Source organism: Anthonomus grandis, unplaced genomic scaffold (assembly GCF_022605725.1).
Source record: "Anthonomus grandis grandis unplaced genomic scaffold, icAntGran1.3 ctg00000301.1, whole genome shotgun sequence".
Taxonomy (NCBI): Eukaryota; Metazoa; Arthropoda; class Insecta; order Coleoptera; family Curculionidae; genus Anthonomus; species Anthonomus grandis.
Window position 1 is genome coordinate 71925 of NW_026088453.1, and position 22893 is coordinate 94817.

At 31.5% G+C, this 22893-nt stretch overlaps 2 protein-coding genes across 5 annotated transcripts in view; both read right to left on the minus strand.

Annotated features, from left to right (window-relative positions):
- LOC126749554 (uncharacterized) overlaps positions 1-2980 on the minus strand; it is a 56595-nt gene extending 53615 nt beyond the window's left edge. The window contains exons 1-4 of one of the 3 annotated variants that reach the window (XM_050459273.1): positions 2582-2979; positions 1049-1339; positions 859-993; positions 294-787 (exon numbers count right to left, since the gene is read on the minus strand). In XM_050459273.1, the coding sequence (XP_050315230.1) occupies positions 930-993; positions 1049-1339; positions 2582-2718 (492 nt within the window). In that variant the 5' untranslated portion in view covers positions 2719-2979 and the 3' untranslated portion in view covers positions 294-787; positions 859-929. Of the gene's footprint in view, positions 1-293; positions 788-858; positions 994-1048; positions 1340-2581 lie in introns of those variants that run through there. The other 2 variants (XM_050459265.1, XM_050459269.1) reach the window with 2 other exon arrangements.
- A 6049-nt stretch (positions 2981-9029) lies between these two features.
- LOC126749551 (uncharacterized) overlaps positions 9030-22893 on the minus strand; it is a 145610-nt gene continuing 131746 nt past the window's right edge. The window contains exons 1-4 of one of the 2 annotated variants that reach the window (XM_050459260.1): positions 11200-11599; positions 9668-9958; positions 9478-9612; positions 9031-9406 (exon numbers count right to left, since the gene is read on the minus strand). In XM_050459260.1, coding sequence (XP_050315217.1) covers positions 9549-9612; positions 9668-9958; positions 11200-11336 — 492 coding nt within the window. In that variant the 5' untranslated portion in view covers positions 11337-11599 and the 3' untranslated portion in view covers positions 9031-9406; positions 9478-9548. Of the gene's footprint in view, positions 9407-9477; positions 9613-9667; positions 9959-11199; positions 11600-22893 lie in introns of those variants that run through there. The other variant, XM_050459261.1, reaches the window with a different exon arrangement.

Here is a 22893-nt window from a genome sequence, read left to right on the forward strand (position 1 = left end):
AAAGTACATGTTATTCGTAAAAAACCTAAATTTCGATTTTTCTCAAAAACTATAATTTTTTCAATTTTGATAATTATGTGCAAGGTGCCCCTTTGCGAGGAGTACTTGGCAGTTTTTAAATGAAAGCTCTATCTTTAATAACAAAAAAGTTATGCAAAATTTTCGATCTAAAAAAGTACATGTTAATCGTAAAAAACATAAATTTCGATTTTTCTCAAAAACTATATTTTTTTCAATTTTGATATTTATGTGCAAGGTGCCCCTTTGCATGGAGTACTTGACAGTTTTTAAATGAAAGCTCTATCTTTAATAACAAAAAAGTTATGCAAAATTTTAAAACTAATAAACTTTGTGAAATTTCAGTTTTTCCACGTTTCAAGTTTTTTTTTACAATGAGTGCGACAGAGATAAACTTATAAGCTACAAAGTCCACCCACAAGTCAGTTTTGACCCCTGTTGACTTTTTTTAAATTTTCTTACTAAAAACTGATTTAAAAGACTTAATCGTACTATCCCCCTAGCACATTCCGTTCTACAATAATTATAAAAACAAACACGATATAGCTTGACTTGCCTTAATCCTAACTTCTTCTGACTCGTCTTGCATCAGTCTGTTCAGTTTATCACAGACAGTTTCCAGTGAAACTTTCGGTTTATTCTCGGGTAGTAGTTCGGCGTAGAACAAACCGATGACAAGGGCGGGATTGGCCCTTAGACGCCACCTTTAAACCAACTCGTCCTCGATTTGACCCCCAAATAATCTTGATATCTTTGATTCCATAAATCCCTAATTAAATTCAAAATATATCACAGACGAACTGCATGAATATTACATTTAAGGTGCTGCCATTTACTTACCATGCGTTTAATTAACTCCCCAATAAAATCCGTGAACATCAAGTCGGTGTCATCGCCCAAACACTCCTGGATCATGCGGTATACCTCCGGAAAATCCAGATAAGGGCCAACCTTCTGCATTGTACTTTTACAGGCCTAAATGGGGTCCATGCATGAGTTAAGTGAGTAAAATGATCCAAAAAAGTCATACCTTGACAATATACACGTCTGGAGCGCATAGATGCAAGAGTAAAGTGATGAGGTTCCCTTGGATCTCACTCGATCCTTGAATGCCTCCAAATTGGTCTCCTGGCCAAAGGATGTTGCCAGATCTCCTAATAACTGGATCGAGGATCTCCTTAGACGTGGATCCTCTTGACTGAATAGCAACTTGATCCTCACTGCTCCGGTAACTTGAAAGGAACTGAATTTGTACCCTGGCAAACTGTTCAGGAGTTTCGAGAAGGATTGCAGGGACTCCAGGATCAGCTCGCTTTCGTTCCTAGATAAGGAAGAATAGGTCGATCATTTTGTAAATGATTATATTAAGAGTAGAACCTTTCAAGGAACCTACAGTTGAGTAGCTCGTTGTCGAGTTATTTCTTCGGGTCCTATTTATTTATTAAGAAATAAATCCTGGAATTTTTACTGAATTGACTTAGAAAATGGACAATATTGATAATGTGGACTAAAAACTCATTAAAATCCATATCGAGATTTGATCACCAGAAACAAAGTCTGTGATAATCACAGGAAAGCTTGCCGGTCAATAAAATCAATCAATTAATAAATTGTCACTGCCAAAATTAGATGTTTTATTTGTAATTCTCATGGTAGAGATTTATTCAAAGTAAGTATATGTAAACGGAACCCAGGTATTTGAGGTTTTTAAAGAAAAAGAGAGAGAAGAAGAAGAAGAAAAAGAAGAAGCAGAAGAAACTTTGGGTTCAACTGCTTGTAAAAAATCAATAATTTTGTCCAGGCATTTAAAAAAGAGGAAGAAGGAGAAGAGAAGTAGAATGTAGCCAAAGTGCGAGAGAAATGAGGGAGGGAAAGGGATAGACAATGAGACGCCCACAGGAGTGGAGGAAACCAGAGGGTTGTCTGTCCATTTTCCTACCTCGTTTCCCTCTCACACTCGTTACTGCTACTTCTCTTCTTCTTCTTCTTTTTCAACGGTGTCAAATACTCGGAAGAAGTTATTGATTTGCCAAACCTGCCATTCTGCCCATCATTTGGGCAACTTATAACAATAAATGTTTTTTTTTGGACTTTTATTGTAATGGGATTTTTAGTCCCGAGGGTTCGTATGTCAAAGAAACCACTTATGTCGGGAAATCTCAGTTAATTCACCTCAGTTATGGGCTTAGTTTTAACACCTTTTAATAACAAAATAGATAACATAAATTGCTAGCCAAGAAACAGGACAGTTGTAACCTTACCTATTAATAATAAAAGCACTGACCCGGATTAAAACCTTTTAACGGAACCACAGAGTCAAAAGCGCCATACTTCTTTATTAAATGGTGATAAACGAAGTAATAATCATACGAATACTCCGAGCAGAAATGTAGGGTTTAAAGAATGTCACACATTTCCACAAATAAATAAAAAATTTAAGACGCCCGATATTCTAATAGAACGAACTATAGCAAATTTAGAGGTCGTTTCGCTACATTATATATTTTGTTTGTGGTTTGATATTTTTTTTTAATTTTCAAAATTTTTAAGTTAAGAAACTTACCCCAAATTGTTATAATCCAAACAGTCCATTAAAATGCCCAGTATCTGATTGCAGTACCGCACCACGAGCTCCTTATTCAAATTCTCCGGGGCATACCCCGACCTTCCGCACCCAGCAGCTCTGGTCCAGCTGGACATCCAAAATCATCTCCAATAGGTTTTCTATTAAAACCACCTGTTTGCTCTCTACATTGTCCTTGATCAAGTAGGTAAAGAAAGCGACCACTACCGTCCACTGAGGTATCAGGTCCGACCGAATACTGGGCCCATAAAGGAGGCGATCCATGACAAAGTGTGCTACATGTCTGCACATACGTCCCCCACCACTGTTTCGGTCATTTTTAGAAAGAGAAGTTAGTCCTGGTCGTTGCAGAGAGAGCTGGAGAATAAAAGATATGCTCACATGTGAACGAGTGAGTCAACCCATATCCCCCACCCGCCCCACACTGTTTATCAGTAAGAAATTATATACCCCCCCCTCTTTCAAATTTTTTCATAATTTTTTTTTATTCGAATTCCAACTAACTATAACAGCGGATTATTCTGATCACCTAGATTACGAAAACACCGGGTTATAACAGGATCCGAGCAGAACTAAGGAGCCTTCAAAGTTTGGGTTTTTTCATTTTTCGGGTATACCCCCCGTATCGAATTTTTTCACCAAAAATTGATTTTTTCGAAATCAAACTAAGTATACCAGCGTCTTATTCTGATCACCTAGATTACGAAAACACCGGGTTATAACAGGATCCGAGCAGAACTAAGGGAATGAGAGCACTTTGAAAATCCTGAAAAAGTCGTTTTCGACGTCCGTTTTTGAGGCCAAAAATGGGCTACAAAAATGCCATATCTCGGCTCTCGTAGAAGCTACGATCTTGCGGATGGTCTCGTTGGATTCAGAAGGACGAAACTAAGACAAAACCGTTGGAATTTTCATGATAATTCATATAGAAGCCGAGATATCGACCTTCAAAGTTTGAGTTTTTTCATTTTTCGGGTATACCCCCCCGTATCGAATTTTTTCACCAAAAATTGATTTTTTCGAAATCAAACTAAGTATACCAGCGTCTTATTCTGATCACCTAGATTACGAAAACACCGGGTTATAACAGGATCCGAGCAGAACTAAGGGAATGAGAGCACTTTGAAAATCCTGAAAAAGTCGTTTTCGACGTCCGTTTTTGAGGCCAAAAATGGGCTACAAAAATGCCATATCTCGGCTCTCGTAGAAGCTACGATCTTGCGGATGGTCTCGTTGGATTCAGAAGGACGAAACTAAGACAAAACCGTTGGAATTTTCATGATAATTCATATAGAAGCCGAGATATCGACCTTCAAAGTTTGAGTTTTTTCATTTTTCGGGTATACCCCCCCGTATCGAATTTTTTCACCAAAAATTGATTTTTTCGAAATCAAACTAAGTATACCAGCGTCTTATTCTGATCACCTAGATTACGAAAACACCGGGTTATAACAGGATCCGAGCAGAACTAAGGGAATGAGAGCACTTTGAAAATCCTGAAAAAGTCGTTTTCGACGTCCGTTTTTGAGGCCAAAAATGGGCTACAAAAATGCCATATCTCGGCTCTCGTAGAAGCTACGACCTTGCTGGTCTCGTTGGATTCAGAAGGACAAAACTAAGACAAAACCGTTGGAATTTTCACGATAGCTCCCATAGAAGCCGAGATATCGACCTTTAAAGTTTGAGTTTTTTCATTTTTCGGGTATACCCCCCCGTATCGAATTTTTTCACCAAAAATTGATTTTTTCGAAATCAAACTAAGTATACCAGCGTCTTATTCTGATCACCTAGATTACGAAAACACCGGGTTATAACAGGATCCGAGCAGAACTAAGGGAATGAGAGCACTTTGAAAATCCTGAAAAAGTCGTTTTCGACGTCCGTTTTTGAGGCCAAAAATGGGCTACAAAAATGCCATATCTCGGCTCTCGTAGAAGCTATGATCTTGCGGATGGTCTCGTTGGATTCAGAAGGACGAAACTAAGACAAAACCGTTGGAATTTTCATGATAATTCATATAGAAGCCGAGATATGAGCCTTCAAAATTTTCGATCTAAAAAAGTACATGTTAATTGTAAAAAACCGAAATTTCGATTTTTCTCAAAAACTATAATTTTTTTCAATTTTGATAGTTATGTGCAAGGTGCCCCTTTGCGAGGAGTACTTGGCAGTTTTTAAATGAAAGCTCTATCTTTAATAACAAAAAAGTTATGCAAAATTTTCGATCTAAAAAAGTACATGTTAATTGTAAAAAACCGAAATTTCGATTTTTCTCAAAAACTATAATTTTTTCAATTTTGATAATTACGCGAAAGGTGCCCCTTCGCTAGGAGTACTTAACAGTTTTTAAATGAAAGCTCTATCTTTAATAACAAAAAAGTTATGCAAAATTTTCGATCTAAAAAAGTACATGTTAATTGTAAAAAACCGAAATTTTGATTTTTCTCAAAAACTATAATTTTTTCAATTTTGATAATTATGTGCAAGGTGCCCCTTCGCTAGGAGTACTTGACTGTTTTTAAATGAAAGCTCTATCTTTAATAACAAAAAAGTTATGCAAAATTTTCGATATAAAAAAGTACATGTTAATTGTAAAAAACCGAAATTTCGATTTTTTTCAAAAACTATAATTTTTTAAATTTTAATAATTATGTGCAAGATGCCTCTTCGCTAGGAGTACTTGACTGTTTTTAAATGAAAGCTCTATCTTTAATAACAAAAAAGTAATGCAAAATTTTCGATCTAAAAAAGTACATGTTAATCGTAAAAAACCGAAATTTCGATTTTTCTCAAAAACTATAATTTTTTCAATTTTGATAATTACGCGAAAGGTGCCCCTTCGCTAGGAGTACTTAACAGTTTTTAAATGAAAGCTCTATCTTTAATAACAAAAAAGTTATGCAAAATTTTCGATCTAAAAAAGTACATGTTAATTGTAAAAAACCGAAATTTCGATTTTTCTTAAAAACTATAATTTTTTCAATTTTGATAATTATGTGCAAGGTGCCCCTTTGCGAGGAGTACTTGGCAGTTTTTAAATGAAAGCTCTATCTTTAATAACAAAAAAGTTATGCAAAATTTTCGATATAAAAAAGTACATGTTAATTGTAAAAAACCGAAATTTCGATTTTTTTCAAAAACTATAATTTTTTAAATTTTAATAATTATGTGCAAGATGCCTCTTCGCTAGGAGTACTTGACTGTTTTTAAATGAAAGCTCTATCTTTAATAACAAAAAAGTAATGCAAAATTTTCGATCTAAAAAAGTACATGTTAATCGTAAAAAACCGAAATTTCGATTTTTCTCAAAAACTATAATTTTTTCAATTTTGATAATTACGCGAAAGGTGCCCCTTCGCTAGGAGTACTTAACAGTTTTTTAATGAAAGCTCTATCTTTAATAACAAAAAAGTTATGCAAAATTTTCTATCTAAAAAAGTACATGTTAATCGTAAAAAACCGAAATTTCGATTTTTCTCAAAAACTATAATTTTTTCAATTTTGATAATTATGTGCAAGGTGCCCCTTTGCGAGGAGTACTTGGCAGTTCTTAAATGAAAGCTCTATCTTTAATAACAAAAAAGTTATGCAAAATTTTCGATCTAAAAAAGTACATGTTAATTGTAAAAAACCGAAATTTCGATTTTTCTCAAAAACTATAATTTTTTCAATTTTGATAATTATGTGCAAGGTGCCCCTTCGCTAGGAGTACTTGACTGTTTTTAAATGAAAGCTCTATATTTAATAACAAAAAAGGAATGCAAAATTTTCGATCTAAAAAAGTACATGTTAATTGTAAAAAACCGAAATTTCGATTTTTCTCAAAACCTATAATTTTTTTAATTTTGATAATTATGTGCAAGGTGCCCCTTCGCTAGGAGTACTTGACTGTTTTTAAATGAAAGCTCTATCTTTAATAACAAAAAAGTTATGCAAAATTTTCGATATAAAAAAGTACATGTTAATTGTAAAAAACCGAAATTTCGATTTTTTTCAAAAACTATAATTTTTTAAATTTTAATAATTATGTGCAAGATGCCTCTTCGCTAGGAGTACTTAACAGTTTTTAAATGAAGGCTCTATCTTTTATAGCAAAAAAGTTATGCAAAATTTTCGATCTAAAAAAGTACATGTTAATTGTAAAAAACCGAAATTTAGATTTTTTTCAAAAACTACAATTTTTTTAGTTTTTGATTATTACGTACAAGGTGCCCCTTTGCGAGGAGTACTTGGCAGTTTTTAAATGAAAGGTCTATCTTTAATAACAAAAAAGTAATGCAAAATTTTCGATCTAAAAAAGTACATGTTAATCGTAAAAAACCGAAATTTCGATTTTTCTCAAAAACTATAATTTTTTCAATTTTGATAATTACGCGAAAGGTGCCCCTTCGCTAGGAGTACTTAACAGTTTTTAAATGAAAGCTCTATCTTTAATAACAAAAAAGTTATGCAAAATTTTCGATCTAAAAAAGTACATGTTAATTGTAAAAAACCGAAATTTCGATTTTTCTTAAAAACTATAATTTTTTCAATTTTGATAATTATGTGCAAGGTGCCCCTTTGCGAGGAGTACTTGGCAGTTTTTAAATGAAAGCTCTATCTTTAATAACAAAAAAGTTATGCAAAATTTTCGATATAAAAAAGTACATGTTAATTGTAAAAAACCGAAATTTCGATTTTTTTCAAAAACTATAATTTTTTAAATTTTAATAATTATGTGCAAGATGCCTCTTCGCTAGGAGTACTTGACTGTTTTTAAATGAAAGCTCTATCTTTAATAACAAAAAAGTAATGCAAAATTTTCGATCTAAAAAAGTACATGTTAATCGTAAAAAACCGAAATTTCGATTTTTCTCAAAAACTATAATTTTTATAATTTTGATAATTATGTGCAAGGTGCCCCTTCGCTAGGAGTACTTGACTGTTTTTAAATGAAAGCTCTATCTTTAATAACAAAAAAGTTATGCAAAATTTTCGATATAAAAAAGTACATGTAAATTGTAAAAAACCGAAATTTCGATTTTTTTCAAAAACTATAATTTTTTAAATTTTAATAATTTTGTGCAAGATGCCTCTTCGCTAGGAGTACTTAACAGTTTTTAAATGAAGGCTCTATCTTTAATAGCAAAAAAGTTATGCAAAATTTTCGATCTAAAAAAGTACATGTTAATTGTAAAAAACCGAAATTTAGATTTTTTTCAAAAACTACAATTTTTTTAGTTTTTGATTATTACGTACAAGGTGCCCCTTTGCGAGGAGTACTTGGCAGTTTTTAATGAAAGGTCTATCTTTAATAACAAAAAAGTAATGCAAAATTTTCGATCTAAAAAAGTACATGTTAATCGTAAAAAACCGAAATTTCGATTTTTCTCAAAAACTATAATTTTTTCAATTTTGATAATTACGCGAAAGGTGCCCCTTCGCTAGGAGTACTTAACAGTTTTTAAATGAAAGCTCTATTTTTAATAACAAAAAAGTTATGCAAAATTTTCGATCTAAAAAAGTACATGTTAATTGTAAAAAACCGAAATTTCGATTTTTCTTAAAAACTATAATTTTTTCAATTTTGATAATTATGTGCAAGGTGCCCCTTTGCGAGGAGTACTTGGCAGTTTTTAAATGAAAGCTCTATCTTTAATAACAAAAAAGTTATGCAAAATTTTCGATATAAAAAAGTACATGTTAATTGTAAAAAACCGAAATTTCGATTTTTTTCAAAAACTATAATTTTTTAAATTTTAATAATTATGTGCAAGGTGCCCCTTCGCTAGGAGTACTTGACTGTTTTTAAATGAAAGCTCTATCTTTAATAACAAAAAAGTAATGCAAAATTTTCGATCTAAAAAAGTACATGTTAATTGTAAAAAACCGAAATTTCGATTTTTGTCAAAAACTATAATTTTTTTAATTTTGATAATTATGTGCAAGGTGCCCCTTTGCGAGGAGTACCTGGCAGTTTTTAAATGAAAGCTCTATCTTTAATAACAAAAAAGTTATGCAAAATTTTCGATCTAAAAAAGTACATGTTAATCGTAAAAAACCTAAATTTCGATTTTTCTCAAAAACTATAATTTTTTCAATTTTGATAATTATGTGCAAGGTGCCCCTTTGCGAGGAGTACTTGGCAGTTTTTAAATGAAAGCTCTATCTTTAATAACAAAAAAGTTATGCAAAATTTTCGATCTAAAAAAGTACATGTTAATCGTAAAAAACATAAATTTCGATTTTTCTCAAAAACTATATTTTTTTCAATTTTGATAATTATGTGCAAGGTGCCCCTTTGCATGGAGTACTTGACAGTTTTTAAATGAAAGCTCTATCTTTAATAACAAAAAAGTTATGCAAAATTTTAAAACTAATAAACTTTGTGAAATTTCAGTTTTTCCACGTTTCAAGTTTTTTTTTTACAATGAGTGCGACAGAGATAAACTTATAAGCTACAAAGTCCACCCACAAGTCAGTTTTGACCCCTGTTGACTTTTTTTAAATTTTCTTACTAAAAACTGATTTAAAAGACTTAATCGTACTATCCCCCTAGCACATTCCGTTCTACAATAATTATAAAAACAAACACGATATAGCTTGACTTGCCTTAATCCTAACTTCTTCTGACTCGTCTTGCATCAGTCTGTTCAGTTTATCACAGACAGTTTCCAGTGAAACTTTCGGTTTATTCTCGGGTAGTAGTTCGGCGTAGAACAAACCGATGACAAGGGCGGGATTGGCCCTTAGACGCCACCTTTAAACCAACTCGTCCTCGATTTGACCCCCAAATAACCTTGATATCTTTGATTCCATAAATCCCTAATTAAATTCAAAATATATCACAGACGAACTGCATGAATATTACATTTAAGGTGCTGCCATTTACTTACCATGCGTTTAATTAACTCCCCAATAAAATCCGTGAACATCAAGTCGGTGTCATCGCCCAAACACTCCTGGATCATGCGGTATACCTCCGGAAAATCCAGATAAGGGCCAACCTTCTGCATTGTACTTTTACAGGCCTAAATGGGGTCCATGCATGAGTTAAGTGAGTAAAATGATCCAAAAAAGTCATACCTTGACAATATACACGTCTGGAGCGCATAGATGCAAGAGTAAAGTGATGAGGTTCCCTTGGATCTCACTCGATCCTTGAATGCCTCCAAATTGGTCTCCTGGCCAAAGGATGTTGCCAGATCTCCTAATAACTGGATCGAGGATCTCCTTAGACGTGGATCCTCTTGACTGAATAGCAACTTGATCCTCACTGCTCCGGTAACTTGAAAGGAACTGAATTTGTACCCTGGCAAACTGTTCAGGAGTTTCGAGAAGGATTGCAGGGACTCCAGGATCAGCTCGCTTTCGTTCCTAGATAAGGAAGAATAGGTCGATCATTTTGTAAATGATTATATTAAGAGTAGAACCTTTCAAGGAACCTACAGTTGAGTAGCTCGTTGTCGAGTTATTTCTTCGGGTCCTATTTATTTATTAAGAAATAAATCCTGGAATTTTTACTGAATTGACTTAGAAAATGGACAATATTGATAATGTGGACTAAAAACTCATTAAAATCCATATCGAGATTTGATCACCAGAAACAAAGTCTGTGATAATCACAGGAAAGCTTGCCGGTCAATAAAATCAATCAATTAATAAATTGTCACTGCCAAAATTAGATGTTTTATTTGTAATTCTCATGGTAGAGATTTATTCAAAGTAAGTATATGTAAACGGAATCCAGGTATTTGAGGTTTTTAAAGAAAAAGAGAGAGAAGAAGAAGAAGAAAAAGAAGAAGCAGAAGAAACTTTGGGTTCAACTGCTTGTAAAAAATCAATAATTTTGTCCAGGCATTTAAAAAAGAGGAAGAAGGAGAAGAGAAGTAGAATGTAGCCAAAGTGCGAGAGAAATGAGGGAGGGAAAGGGATAGACAATGAGACGCCCACAGGAGTGGAGGAAACCAGAGGGTTGTCTGTCCATTTTCCTACCTCGTTTCCCTCTCACACTCGTTACTGCTACTTCTCTTCTTCTTCTTCTTTTTCAACGGTGTCAAATACTCGGAAGAAGTTATTGATTTGCCAAACCTGCCATTCTGCCCATCATTTGGGCAACTTATAACAATAAATGTTTTTTTTGGACTTTTATTGTAATGGGATTTTTAGTCCCGAGGGTTCGTATGTCAAAGAAACCACTTATGTCGGGAAATCTCAGTTAATTCACCTCAGTTATGGGCTTAGTTTTAACACCTTTTAATAACAAAATAGATAACATAAATTGCTAGCCAAGAAACAGGACAGTTGTAACCTTACCTATTAATAATAAAAGCACTGACCCGGATTAAAACCTTTTAACGGAACCACAGAGTCAAAAGCGCCATACTTCTTTATTAAATGGTGATAAACGAAGTAATAATCATACGAATACTCCGAGCAGAAATGTAGGGTTTAAAGAATGTCACACATTTCCACAAATAAATAAAAAATTTAAGACGCCCGATATTCTAATAGAACGAACTATAGCAAATTTAGAGGTCGTTTCGCTACATTATATATTTTGTTTGTGGTTTGATATTTTTTTTTAATTTTCAAAATTTTTAAGTTAAGAAACTTACCCCAAATTGTTATAATCCAAACAGTCCATTAAAATGCCCAGTATCTGATTGCAGTACCGCACCACGAGCTCCTTATTCAAATTCTCCGGGGCATACCCCGACCTTCCGCACCCAGCAGCTCTGGTCCAGCTGGACATCCAAAATCATCTCCAATAGGTTTTCTATTAAAACCACCTGTTTGCTCTCTACATTGTCCTTGATCAAGTAGGTAAAGAAAGCGACCACTACCGTCCACTGAGGTATCAGGTCCGACCGAATACTGGGCCCATAAAGGAGGCGATCCATGACAAAGTGTGCTACATGTCTGCACATACGTCCCCCACCACTGTTTCGGTCATTTTTAGAAAGAGAAGTTAGTCCTGGTCGTTGCAGAGAGAGCTGGAGAATAAAAGATATGCTCACATGTGAACGAGTGAGTCAACCCATATCCCCCACCCGCCCCACACTGTTTATCAGTAAGAAATTATATACCCCCCCCTCTTTCAAATTTTTTCATAATTTTTTTTTATTCGAATTCCAACTAACTATAACAGCGGATTATTCTGATCACCTAGATTACGAAAACACCGGGTTATAACAGGATCCGAGCAGAACTAAGGGAATGAGAGCACTTTGAAAATACTGAAAAAGTCGTTTTCGACGTCCGATTTTGAGGCCAAAAATGGGCTACAAAAATGCCATATCTCGGCTCTCGTAGAAGCTACGACCTTGCGGATGGTCTCGTTGCATTCAAAAGGACCAAACTAAGACAAAACCGTTGGAATTTTCACGATAGCTCATATAGGAGCCGAGATATGAGCCTTCAAAATTTGGGTTTTTTCATTTTTCGGGTATACCCCCCCGTATCGAATTTTTTCACAAAAATTGATTTTTTTCAAAGTCAAACTAAGTATACCAGCGTCTTATTCTGATCACCTAGATTACGAAAACACCGGGTTATAACAGGATCCGAGCAGAACTAAGGAAATGAGAGCACTTTGAAAATCCTGAAAAAGTCGTTTTCGACGTCCGTTTTTGAGGCCAAAAATGGGCAACAAAAATGCCATATCTCAGCTCTCGTAAAAGCTACGACCTTGCGGATGGTCTCGATGGATTCAGAAGGACGAAACTAAGACAAAACCGTTGGAATTTTCACGATAGCTCCCATAGAAGCCGAGATATCGACCTTCAAAGTTTGAGTTTTTTCATTTTTCGGGTATACCCCTCCGTATCGAATTTTTTCACCAAAAATTGATTTTTTCGAAATCAAACTAAGTATACCAGCGTCTTATTCTGATCACCTAGATTACGAAAACACCGGGTTATAACAGGATCCGAGCAGAACTAAGGGAATGAGAGCACTTTGAAAATCCTGAAAAAGTCGTTTTCGACGTCCGTTTTTGAGGCCAAAAATGGGCTACAAAAATGCCATATCTCGGCTCTCGTAGAAGCTACGACCTTGCGGATGGTCTCGTTGGATTCAGAAGGAAGAAACTAAGACAAAACCGTTGGAATTTTCCCGATAGCTCATATACAAGCCGAGATATGAGCCTTCAAAGTTTGGGTTTCTTCATTTTTCGGGTATACCCCCCCGTATCGAATTTTTTCACCAAAAATTGATTTTTTTCAAAGTCAAACTAAGTATACCAGCGTCTTATTCTGATCACCTAGATTACGAAAACACCGGGTTATAACAGGATCCGAGCAGAACTAAGGGAATGAGAGCACTTTGAAAATCCTGAAAAAGTCGTTTTCGACGTCCGTTTTTGAGGCCAAAAATGGGCTACAAAAATGCCATATCTCAGCTCTCGTAAAAGCTACGACCTTGCGGATGGTCTCGTTGGATTCAGAAGGACGAAACTAAGACAAAACCGTTGGAATTTTCACGATAGCTCATATAGAAGCCGAGATATGAGACTTCAAAGTTTGGGTTTTTTCATTTTTCGGGTATACCCCCCCGTATCGAATTTTTTCACCAAAAATTGATTTTTTCGAAATCAAACTAAGTATACCAGCGTCTTATTCTGATCACCTAGATTACGAAAACACCGGGTTATAACAGGATCCGAGCAGAACTAAGGGAATGAGAGCACTTTGAAAATCCTGAAAAAGTCGTTTTCGACGTCCGTTTTTGAGGCCAAAAATGGGCTACAAAAATGCCATATCTCGGCTCTCGTAGAAGCTACGACCTTGCGGGTGGTCTCGTTGGATTCAGAAGGACGAAACTAAGACAAAACCGTTGGAATTTTCACGATAGCTCATATAGAAGCCGAGATATGAGCCTTCAAAGTTTGGGTTTTTTCATTTTTCTGGTATACCCCCCCGTATCGAATTTTTTCACCAATAATTGATTTTTTTCAAAGTCAAACTAAGTATACCAGCGTCTTATTCTGATCACCTAGATTACGAAAACACCGGGTTATAACAGGATCCGAGCAGAACTAAGGGAATGAGAGCACTTTGAAAATCCTGAAAAAGTCGTTTTCGACGTCCGTTTTTGAGGCCAAAAATGGGCTACAAAAATGCCATATCTCGGCTCTCGTAGAAGCTACGATCTTGCGGATGGTCTCGTTGGATTCAGAAGGACGAAACTAAGACAAAACCGTTGGAATTTTCATGATAATTCATATAGAAGCCGAGATATGAGCCTTCAAAATTTTCGATCTAAAAAAGTACATGTTAATTGTAAAAAACCGAAATTTCGATTTTTCTCAAAAACTATAATTTTTTTCAATTTTGATAATTATGTGCAAGGTGCCCCTTCGCTAGGAGTACCTGACTGTTTTTAAATGAAAGCTCTATCTTTAATAACAAAAAAGTTATGCAACATTTTCGATCTAAAAAAGTACATGTTAATTGTAAAAAACCGAAATTTCGAATTTTTTCAAAAACTATAATTTTTTCAATTTTAATAATTATGTGCAAGGTGCTCCTTTGCCAGGAGTGCTTGGCAGTTTTTAAATGAAAGCTTTATCTTTAATAACAAAAAAGGTATGCAAAATTTTCGATCTAAAAAAGTACATGTTAATTGTAAAAAACCGAAATTTCGATTTATTTCAAAGACTACAATTTTTTCAATTTTGATAATTATGTGCAAGGTGCCCCTTTGCGAGGAGTACTTGACTGTTTTTAAATGGAAGCTCTATCTTTAATAACAAAAAAGTTATGCAAAATTTTCTATCTAAAAAAGTACATGTTAATCGTAAAAAACCGAAATTTCGATTTTTCTCAAAAACTATAATTTTTTCAATTTTGATAATTATGTGCAAGGTGCCCCTTTGCGAGGAGTACTTGGCAGTTCTTAAATGAAAGCTCTATCTTTAATAACAAAAAAGGTATGCAAAATTTTCGATCTAAAAAAGTACATGTTAATTGTAAAAAACCGAAATTTCGATTTTTCTCAAAAACTATAATTTTTTCAATTTTGATAATTATGTGCAAGGTGCCCCTTCGCTAGGAGTACTTGACTGTTTTTAAATGAAAGCTCTATCTTTAATAACAAAAAAGTAATGCAAAATTTTCGATCTAAAAAAGTACATGTTAATTGTAAAAAACCGAAATTTCGATTTTTCTCAAAAACTATAATTTTTTCAATTTTGATAATTATGTGCAAGGTGCCCCTTCGCTAGCACATCTCGTGAGAGTTTTAAATGAAAGCTCTATCTTTAATAACAAAAAAGTTATGCAAAATTTTCGATATAAAAAAGTACATGTTAATTGTAAAAAACCGAAATTTCGATTTTTTTCAAAAACTATAATTTTTTAAATTTTAATAATTATGTGCAAGATGCCTCTTCGCTAGGAGTACTTAACAGTTTTTAAATGAAGGCTCTATCTTTAATAGCAAAAAAGTTATGCAAAATTTTCGATCTAAAAAAGTACATGTTAATTGTAAAAAACCGAAATTTAGATTTTTTTCAAAAACTACAATTTTTTTAGTTTTTGATTATTACGTACAAGGTGCCCCTTTGCAAGGAGTACTTGGCAGTTTTTAAATGAAAGGTCTATCTTTAATAACAAAAAAGTTATGCAAGATTTTCGATCTAAAAAAGTACATGTTAATTGTAAAAAACCGAAATTTCGATTTTTCTCAAAAACTATAATTTTTTCAATTTTGATAATTACGCGAAAGGTGCCCCTTCGCTAGGAGTACTTAACAGTTTTTAAATGAAAGCTCTATCTTTAATAACAAAAAAGTTATGCAAAATTTTCGATCTAAAAAAGTACATGTTAATTGTAAAAAACCGAAATTTCGATTTTTCTCAAAAACTATAATTTTTTCAATTTTGATAATTATGTGCAAGGTGCCCCTTCGCTAGGAGTACTTGACTGTTTTTAAATGAAAGCTCTATCTTTAATAACAAAAAAGTTATGCAAAATTTTCGATATAAAAAAGTACATGTTAATTGTAAAAAACCGAAATTTCGATTTTTTTCAAAAACTATAATTTTTTAAATTTTAATAATTATGTGCAAGATGCCTCTTCGCTAGGAGTACTTAACAGTTTTTAAATGAAGGCTCTATCTTTAATAGCAAAAAAGTTATGCAAAATTTTCGATCTAAAAAAGTACATGTTAATTGTAAAAAACCGAAATTTCGATTTTTCTCAAAAACTATAATTTTTTCAATTTTGATAATTACGCGAAAGGTGCCCCTTCGCTAGGAGTACTTAACAGTTTTTAAATGAAAGCTCTATCTTTAATAACAAAAAAGTTATGCAAAATTTTCGATCTAAAAAAGTACATGTTAATCGTAAAAAACCGAAATTTCGATTTTTCTCAAAAACTATAATTTTTTCAACTTTGATAATTATGTGCAAGGTGCCCCTTTGCGAGGAGTACTTGGCAGTTTTTAAATGAAAGCTCTATCTTTAATAACAAAAAAGTTATGCAAAATTTTCGATATAAAAAAGTACATGTTAATTGTAAAAAACCGAAATTTCGATTTTTTTCAAAAACTATAATTTTTTAAATTTTAATAATTATGTGCAAGATGCCTCTTCGCTAGGAGTACTTGACTGTTTTTAAATGAAAGCTCTATCTTTAATAACAAAAAAGTAATGCAAAATTTTCGATCTAAAAAAGTACATGTTAATCGTAAAAAACCGAAATTTCGATTTTTCTCAAAAACTATAATTTTTTCAATTTTGATAATTACGCGAAAGGTGCCCCTTCGCTAGGAGTACTTAACAGTTTTTTAATGAAAGCTCTATCTTTAATAACAAAAAAGTTATGCAAAATTTTCTATCTAAAAAAGTACATGTTAATCGTAAAAAACCGAAATTTCGATTTTTCTCAAAAACTATAATTTTTTCAATTTTGATAATTATGTGCAAGGTGCCCCTTTGCGAGGAGTACTTGGCAGTTCTTAAATGAAAGCTCTATCTTTAATAACAAAAAAGTTATGCAAAATTTTCGATCTAAAAAAGTACATGTTAATTGTAAAAAACCGAAATTTCGATTTTTCTCAAAAACTATAATTTTTTCAATTTTGATAATTATGTGCAAGGTGCCCCTTCGCTAGGAGTACTTGACTGTTTTTAAATGAAAGCTCTATCTTTAATAACAAAAAAGTAATGCAAAATTTTCGATCTAAAAAAGTACATGTTAATTGTAAAAAACCGAAATTTCGATTTTTCTCAAAACCTATAATTTTTTTAATTTTGATAATTATGTGCAAGGTGCCCCTTCGCTAGGAGTACTTGACTGTTTTTAAATGAAAGCTCTATCTTTAATAACAAAAAAGTTATGCAAAATTTTCGATATAAAAAAGTACATGTTAATTGTAAAAAACCGAAATTTCGATTTTTTTCAAAAACTATAATTTTTTAAATTTTAATAATTATGTGCAAGATGCCTCTTCGCTAGGAGTACTTAACAGTTTTTAAATGAAGGCTCTATCTTTTATAGCAAAAAAGTTATGCAAAATTTTCGATCTAAAAAAGTACATGTTAATTGTAAAAAACCGAAATTTAGATTTTTTTCAAAAACTACAATTTTTTTAGTTTTTGATTATTACGTACAAGGTGCCCCTTCGCGAGGAGTACTTGGCAGTTTTTAAATGAAAGGTCTATCTTTAATAACAAAAAAGTAATGCAAAATTTTCGATCTAAAAAAGTACATGTTAACCGTAAAAAACCGAAATTTCGATTTTTCTCAAAAACTATAATTTTTTCAATTTTGATAATTACGCGAAAGGTGCCCCTTCGCTAGGAGTACTTAACAGTTTTTAAATGAAAGCTCTATCTTTAATAACAAAAAAGTTATGCAAAATTTTCGATCTAAAAAAGTACATGTTAATTGTAAAAAACCGAAATTTCGATTTTTCTTAAAAACTATAATTTTTTCAATTTTGATAATTATGTGCAAGGTGCCCCTTTGCGAGGAGTACTTGGCAGTTTTTAAATGAAAGCTCTATCTTTAATAACAAAAAAGTTATGCAAAATTTTCGATATAAAAAAGTACATGTTAATTGTAAAAAACCGAAATTTCGATTTTTTTCAAAAACTATAATTTTTTAAATTTTAATAATTATGTGCAAGATGCCTCTTCGCTAGGAGTACTTGACTGTTTTTAAATGAAAGCTCTATCTTTAATAACAAAAAAGTAATGCAAAATTTTCGATCTAAAAAAGTACATGTTAATCGTAAAAAACCGAAATTTCGATTTTTCTCAAAAACTATAATTTTTTCAATTTTGATAATTATGTGCAAGGTGCCCCTTCGCTAGGAGTACTTGACTGTTTTTAAATGAAAGCTCTATCTTTAATAACAAAAAAGTTATGCAAAATTTTCGATATAAAAAAGTACATGTTAATTGTAAAAAACCGAAATTTCGATTTTTTTCAAAAACTATAATTTTTTAAATTTTAATAATTATGTGCAAGATGCCTCTTCGCTAGGAGTACTTAACAGTTTTTAAATGAAGGCTCTATCTTTAATAGCAAAAAAGTTATGCAAAATTTTCGATCTAAAAAAGTACATGTTAATTGTAAAAAACCGAAATTTAGATTTTTTTCAAAAACTACAATTTTTTTAGTTTTTGATTATTACGTACAAGGTGCCCCTTTGCGAGGAGTACTTGGCAGTTTTTAAATGAAAGGTCTATCTTTAATAACAAAAAAGTAATGCAAAATTTTCGATCTAAAAAAGTACATGTTAATCGTAAAAAACCGAAATTTCGATTTTTCTCAAAAACTATAATTTTTTCAATTTTGATAATTACGCGAAAGGTGCCCCTTCGCTAGGAGTACTTAACAGTTTTTAAATGAAAGCTCTATCTTTAATAACAAAAAAGTTATGCAAAATTTTCGATCTAAAAAAGTACATGTTAATTGTAAAAAACCGAAATTTCGATTTTTCTTAAAAACTATAATGTTTTCAATTTTGATAATTATGTGCAAGGTGCCCCTTTGCGAGGAGTACTTGGCAGTTTTTAAATGAAAGCTCTATCTTTAATAACAAAAAAGTTATGCAAAATTTTCGATATAAAAAAGTACATGTTAATTGTAAAAAACCGAAATTTCGATTTTTTTCAAAAACTATAATTTTTTAAATTTTAATAATTATGTGCAAGATGCCTCTTCGCTAGGAGTACTTGACTGTTTTTAAATGAAAGCTCTATCTTTAATAACAAAAAAGTAATGCAAAATTTTCGATCTAAAAAAGTACATGTTAATCGTAAAAAACCGAAATTTCGATTTTTCTCAAAAACTATAACTTTTTCAATTTTGATAATTACGCGAAAGGTGCCCCTTCGCTACGAGTACTTAACAGTTTTTAAATGAAAGCTCTATCTTTAATACCAAAAAAGTTATGCAAAATTTTCGATCTAAAAAAGTACATGTTAATTGTAAAAAACCGAAATTTCGATTTTTCTCAAAAACTATAATTTTTTCAATTTTGATAATTACGCGAAAGTTGCCCCTTCGCTAGGAGTACTTAACAGTTTTTAAATGAAAGCTCTATCTTTAATAACAAAAAAGTTATGCAAAATTTTCGATCTAAAAAAGTACATGTTAATTGTAAAAAACCGATATTTCGATTTTTCTCAAAAACTATAATTTTTTTAATTTTGATAATTATGTGCAAGGTGCCCCTTTGCGAGGAATACTTGGCAGTTTTTAAATGAAAGCTCTATCTTTAATAACAAAAAAGTAATGCAAAATTTTCGATCTAAAAAAGTACATGTTAATCGTAAAAAACCGAAATTTCGATTTTTCTCAAAAACTATAACTTTTTCAATTTTGATAATTACGCGAAAGGTGCCCCTTCGCTACGAGTACTTAACAGTTTTTAAATGAAAGCTCTATCTTTAATACCAAAAAAGTTATGCAAAATTTTCGATCTAAAAAAGTACATGTTAATTGTAAAAAACCGAAATTTCGATTTTTCTCAAAAACTATAATTTTTTCAATTTTGATAATTACGCGAAAGTTGCCCCTTCGCTAGGAGTACTTAACAGTTTTTAAATGAAAGCTCTATCTTTAATAACAAAAAAGTTATGCAAAATTTTCGATCTAAAAAAGTACATGTTAATTGTAAAAAACCGATATTTCGATTTTTCTCAAAAACTATAATTTTTTTAATTTTGATAATTATGTGCAAGGTGCCCCTTTGCGAGGAATACTTGGCAGTTTTTAAATGAAAGCTCTATCTTTAATAACAAAAAAGTTATGCAAAATTTTCGATCTAAAAAAGTACATGTTAATTGTAAAAAACCGATATTTCGATTTTTCTCAAAAACTATAATTTTTTTAATTTTGATAATTATGTGCAAGGTGCCCCTTTGCGAGGAGTACTTAACAGTTTTTAAATGAAAGCTCTATCTTTAATAACAAAAAAGTTATGCAAGATTTTCGATCTAAAAAAGTACATGTTAATTGTAAAAAACCGAAATTTCGATTTTTCTCAAAAACTATAATTTTTTCAATTTTGATAATTACGCGAAAGGTGCCCCTTCGCTAGGAGTACTTAACAGTTTTTAAATGAAAGCTCTATCTTTAATAACAAAAAAGTTATGCAAAATTTTCGATCTAAAAAAGTACATGTTAATTGTAAAAAACCGAAATTTCGATTTTTCTCAAAAACTATAATTTTTTCAATTTTGATAATTATGTGCAAGGTGCCCCTTCGCTAGGAGTACTTGACTGTTTTTAAATGAAAGCTCTATCTTTAATAACAAAAAAGTTATGCAAAATTTTCGATATAAAAAAGTACATGTTAATTGTAAAAAACCGAAATTTCGATTTTTTTCAAAAACTATAATTTTTTAAATTTTAATAATTATGTGCAAGATGCCTCTTCGCTAGGAGTACTTAACAGTTTTTAAATGAAGGCTCTATCTTTAATAGCAAAAAAGTTATGCAAAATTTTCGATCTAAAAAAGTACATGTTAATTGTAAAAAACCGAAATTTCGATTTTTCTCAAAAACTATAATTTTTTCAATTTTGATAATTACGCGAAAGGTGCCCCTTCGCTAGGAGTACTTAACAGTTTTTAAATGAAAGCTCTATCTTTAATAACAAAAAAGTTATGCAAAATTTTCGATCTAAAAAAGTACATGTTAATTGTAAAAAACCGAAATTTTGATTTTTCTCAAAAACTATAATTTTTTCAATTTTGATAATTATGTGCAAGGTGCCCCTTCGCTAGGAGTACTTGACTGTTTTTAAATGAAAGCTCTATCTTTAATAACAAAAAAGTTATGCAAAATTTTCGATATAAAAAAGTACATGTTAATTGTAAAAAACCGAAATTTCGATTTTTTTCAAAAACTATAATTTTTTAAATTTTAATAATTATGTGCAAGATGCCTCTTCGCTAGGAGTACTTGACTGTTTTTAAATGAAAGCTCTATCTTTAATAACAAAAAAGTAATGCAAAATTTTCGATCTAAAAAAGTACATGTTAATCGTAAAAAACCGAAATTTCGATTTTTCTCAAAAACTATAATTTTTTCAATTTTGATAATTACGCGAAAGGTGCCCCTTCGCTAGGAGTACTTAACAGTTTTTAAATGAAAGCTCTATCTTTAATAACAAAAAAGTTATGCAAAATTTTCGATCTAAAAAAGTACATGTTAATTGTAAAAAACCGAAATTTCGATTTTTCTTAAAAACTATAATTTTTTCAATTTTGATAATTATGTGCAAGGTGCCCCTTTGCGAGGAGTACTTGGCAGTTTTTAAATGAAAGCTCTATCTTTAATAACAAAAAAGTTATGCAAAATTTTCGATATAAAAAAGTACATGTTAATTGTAAAAAACCGAAATTTCGATTTTTTTCAAAAACTATAATTTTTTAAATTTTAATAATTATGTGCAAGATGCCTCTTCGCTAGGAGTACTTGACTGTTTTTAAATGAAAGCTCTATCTTTAATAACAAAAAAGTAATGCAAAATTTTCGATCTAAAAAAGTACATGTTAATCGTAAAAAACCGAAATTTCGATTTTTCTCAAAAACTATAATTTTTTCAATTTTGATAATTACGCGAAAGGTGCCCCTTCGCTAGGAGTACTTAACAGTTTTTTAATGAAAGCTCTATCTTTAATAACAAAAAAGTTATGCAAAATTTTCTATCTAAAAAAGTACATGTTAATCGTAAAAAACCGAAATTTCGATTTTTCTCAAAAACTATAATTTTTTCAATTTTGATAATTATGTGCAAGGTGCCCCTTTGCGAGGAGTACTTGGCAGTTCTTAAATGAAAGCTCTATCTTTAATAACAAAAAAGTTATGCAAAATTTTCGATCTAAAAAAGTACATGTTAATTGTAAAAAACCGAAATTTCGATTTTTCTCAAAAACTATAATTTTTTCAATTTTGATAATTATGTGCAAGGTGCCCCTTCGCTAGGAGTACTTGACTGTTTTTAAATGAAAGCTCTATATTTAATAACAAAAAAGGAATGCAAAATTTTCGATCTAAAAAAGTACATGTTAATTGTAAAAAACCGAAATTTCGATTTTTCTCAAAACCTATAATTTTTTTAATTTTGATAATTATGTGCAAGGTGCCCCTTCGCTAGGAGTACTTGACTGTTTTTAAATGAAAGCTCTATCTTTAATAACAAAAAAGTTATGCAAAATTTTCGATATAAAAAAGTACATGTTAATTGTAAAAAACCGAAATTTCGATTTTTTTCAAAAACTATAATTTTTTAAATTTTAATAATTATGTGCAAGATGCCTCTTCGCTAGGAGTACTTAACAGTTTTTAAATGAAGGCTCTATCTTTTATAGCAAAAAAGTTATGCAAAATTTTCGATCTAAAAAAGTACATGTTAATTGTAAAAAACCGAAATTTAGATTTTTTTCAAAAACTACAATTTTTTTAGTTTTTGATTATTACGTACAAGGTGCCCCTTTGCGAGGAGTACTTGGCAGTTTTTAAATGAAAGGTCTATCTTTAATAACAAAAAAGTAATGCAAAATTTTCGATCTAAAAAAGTACATGTTAATCGTAAAAAACCGAAATTTCGATTTTTCTCAAAAACTATAATTTTTTCAATTTTGATAATTACGCGAAAGGTGCCCCTTCGCTAGGAGTACTTAACAGTTTTTAAATGAAAGCTCTATCTTTAATAACAAAAAAGTTATGCAAAATTTTCGATCTAAAAAAGTACATGTTAATTGTAAAAAACCGAAATTTCGATTTTTCTTAAAAACTATAATTTTTTCAATTTTGATAATTATGTGCAAGGTGCCCCTTTGC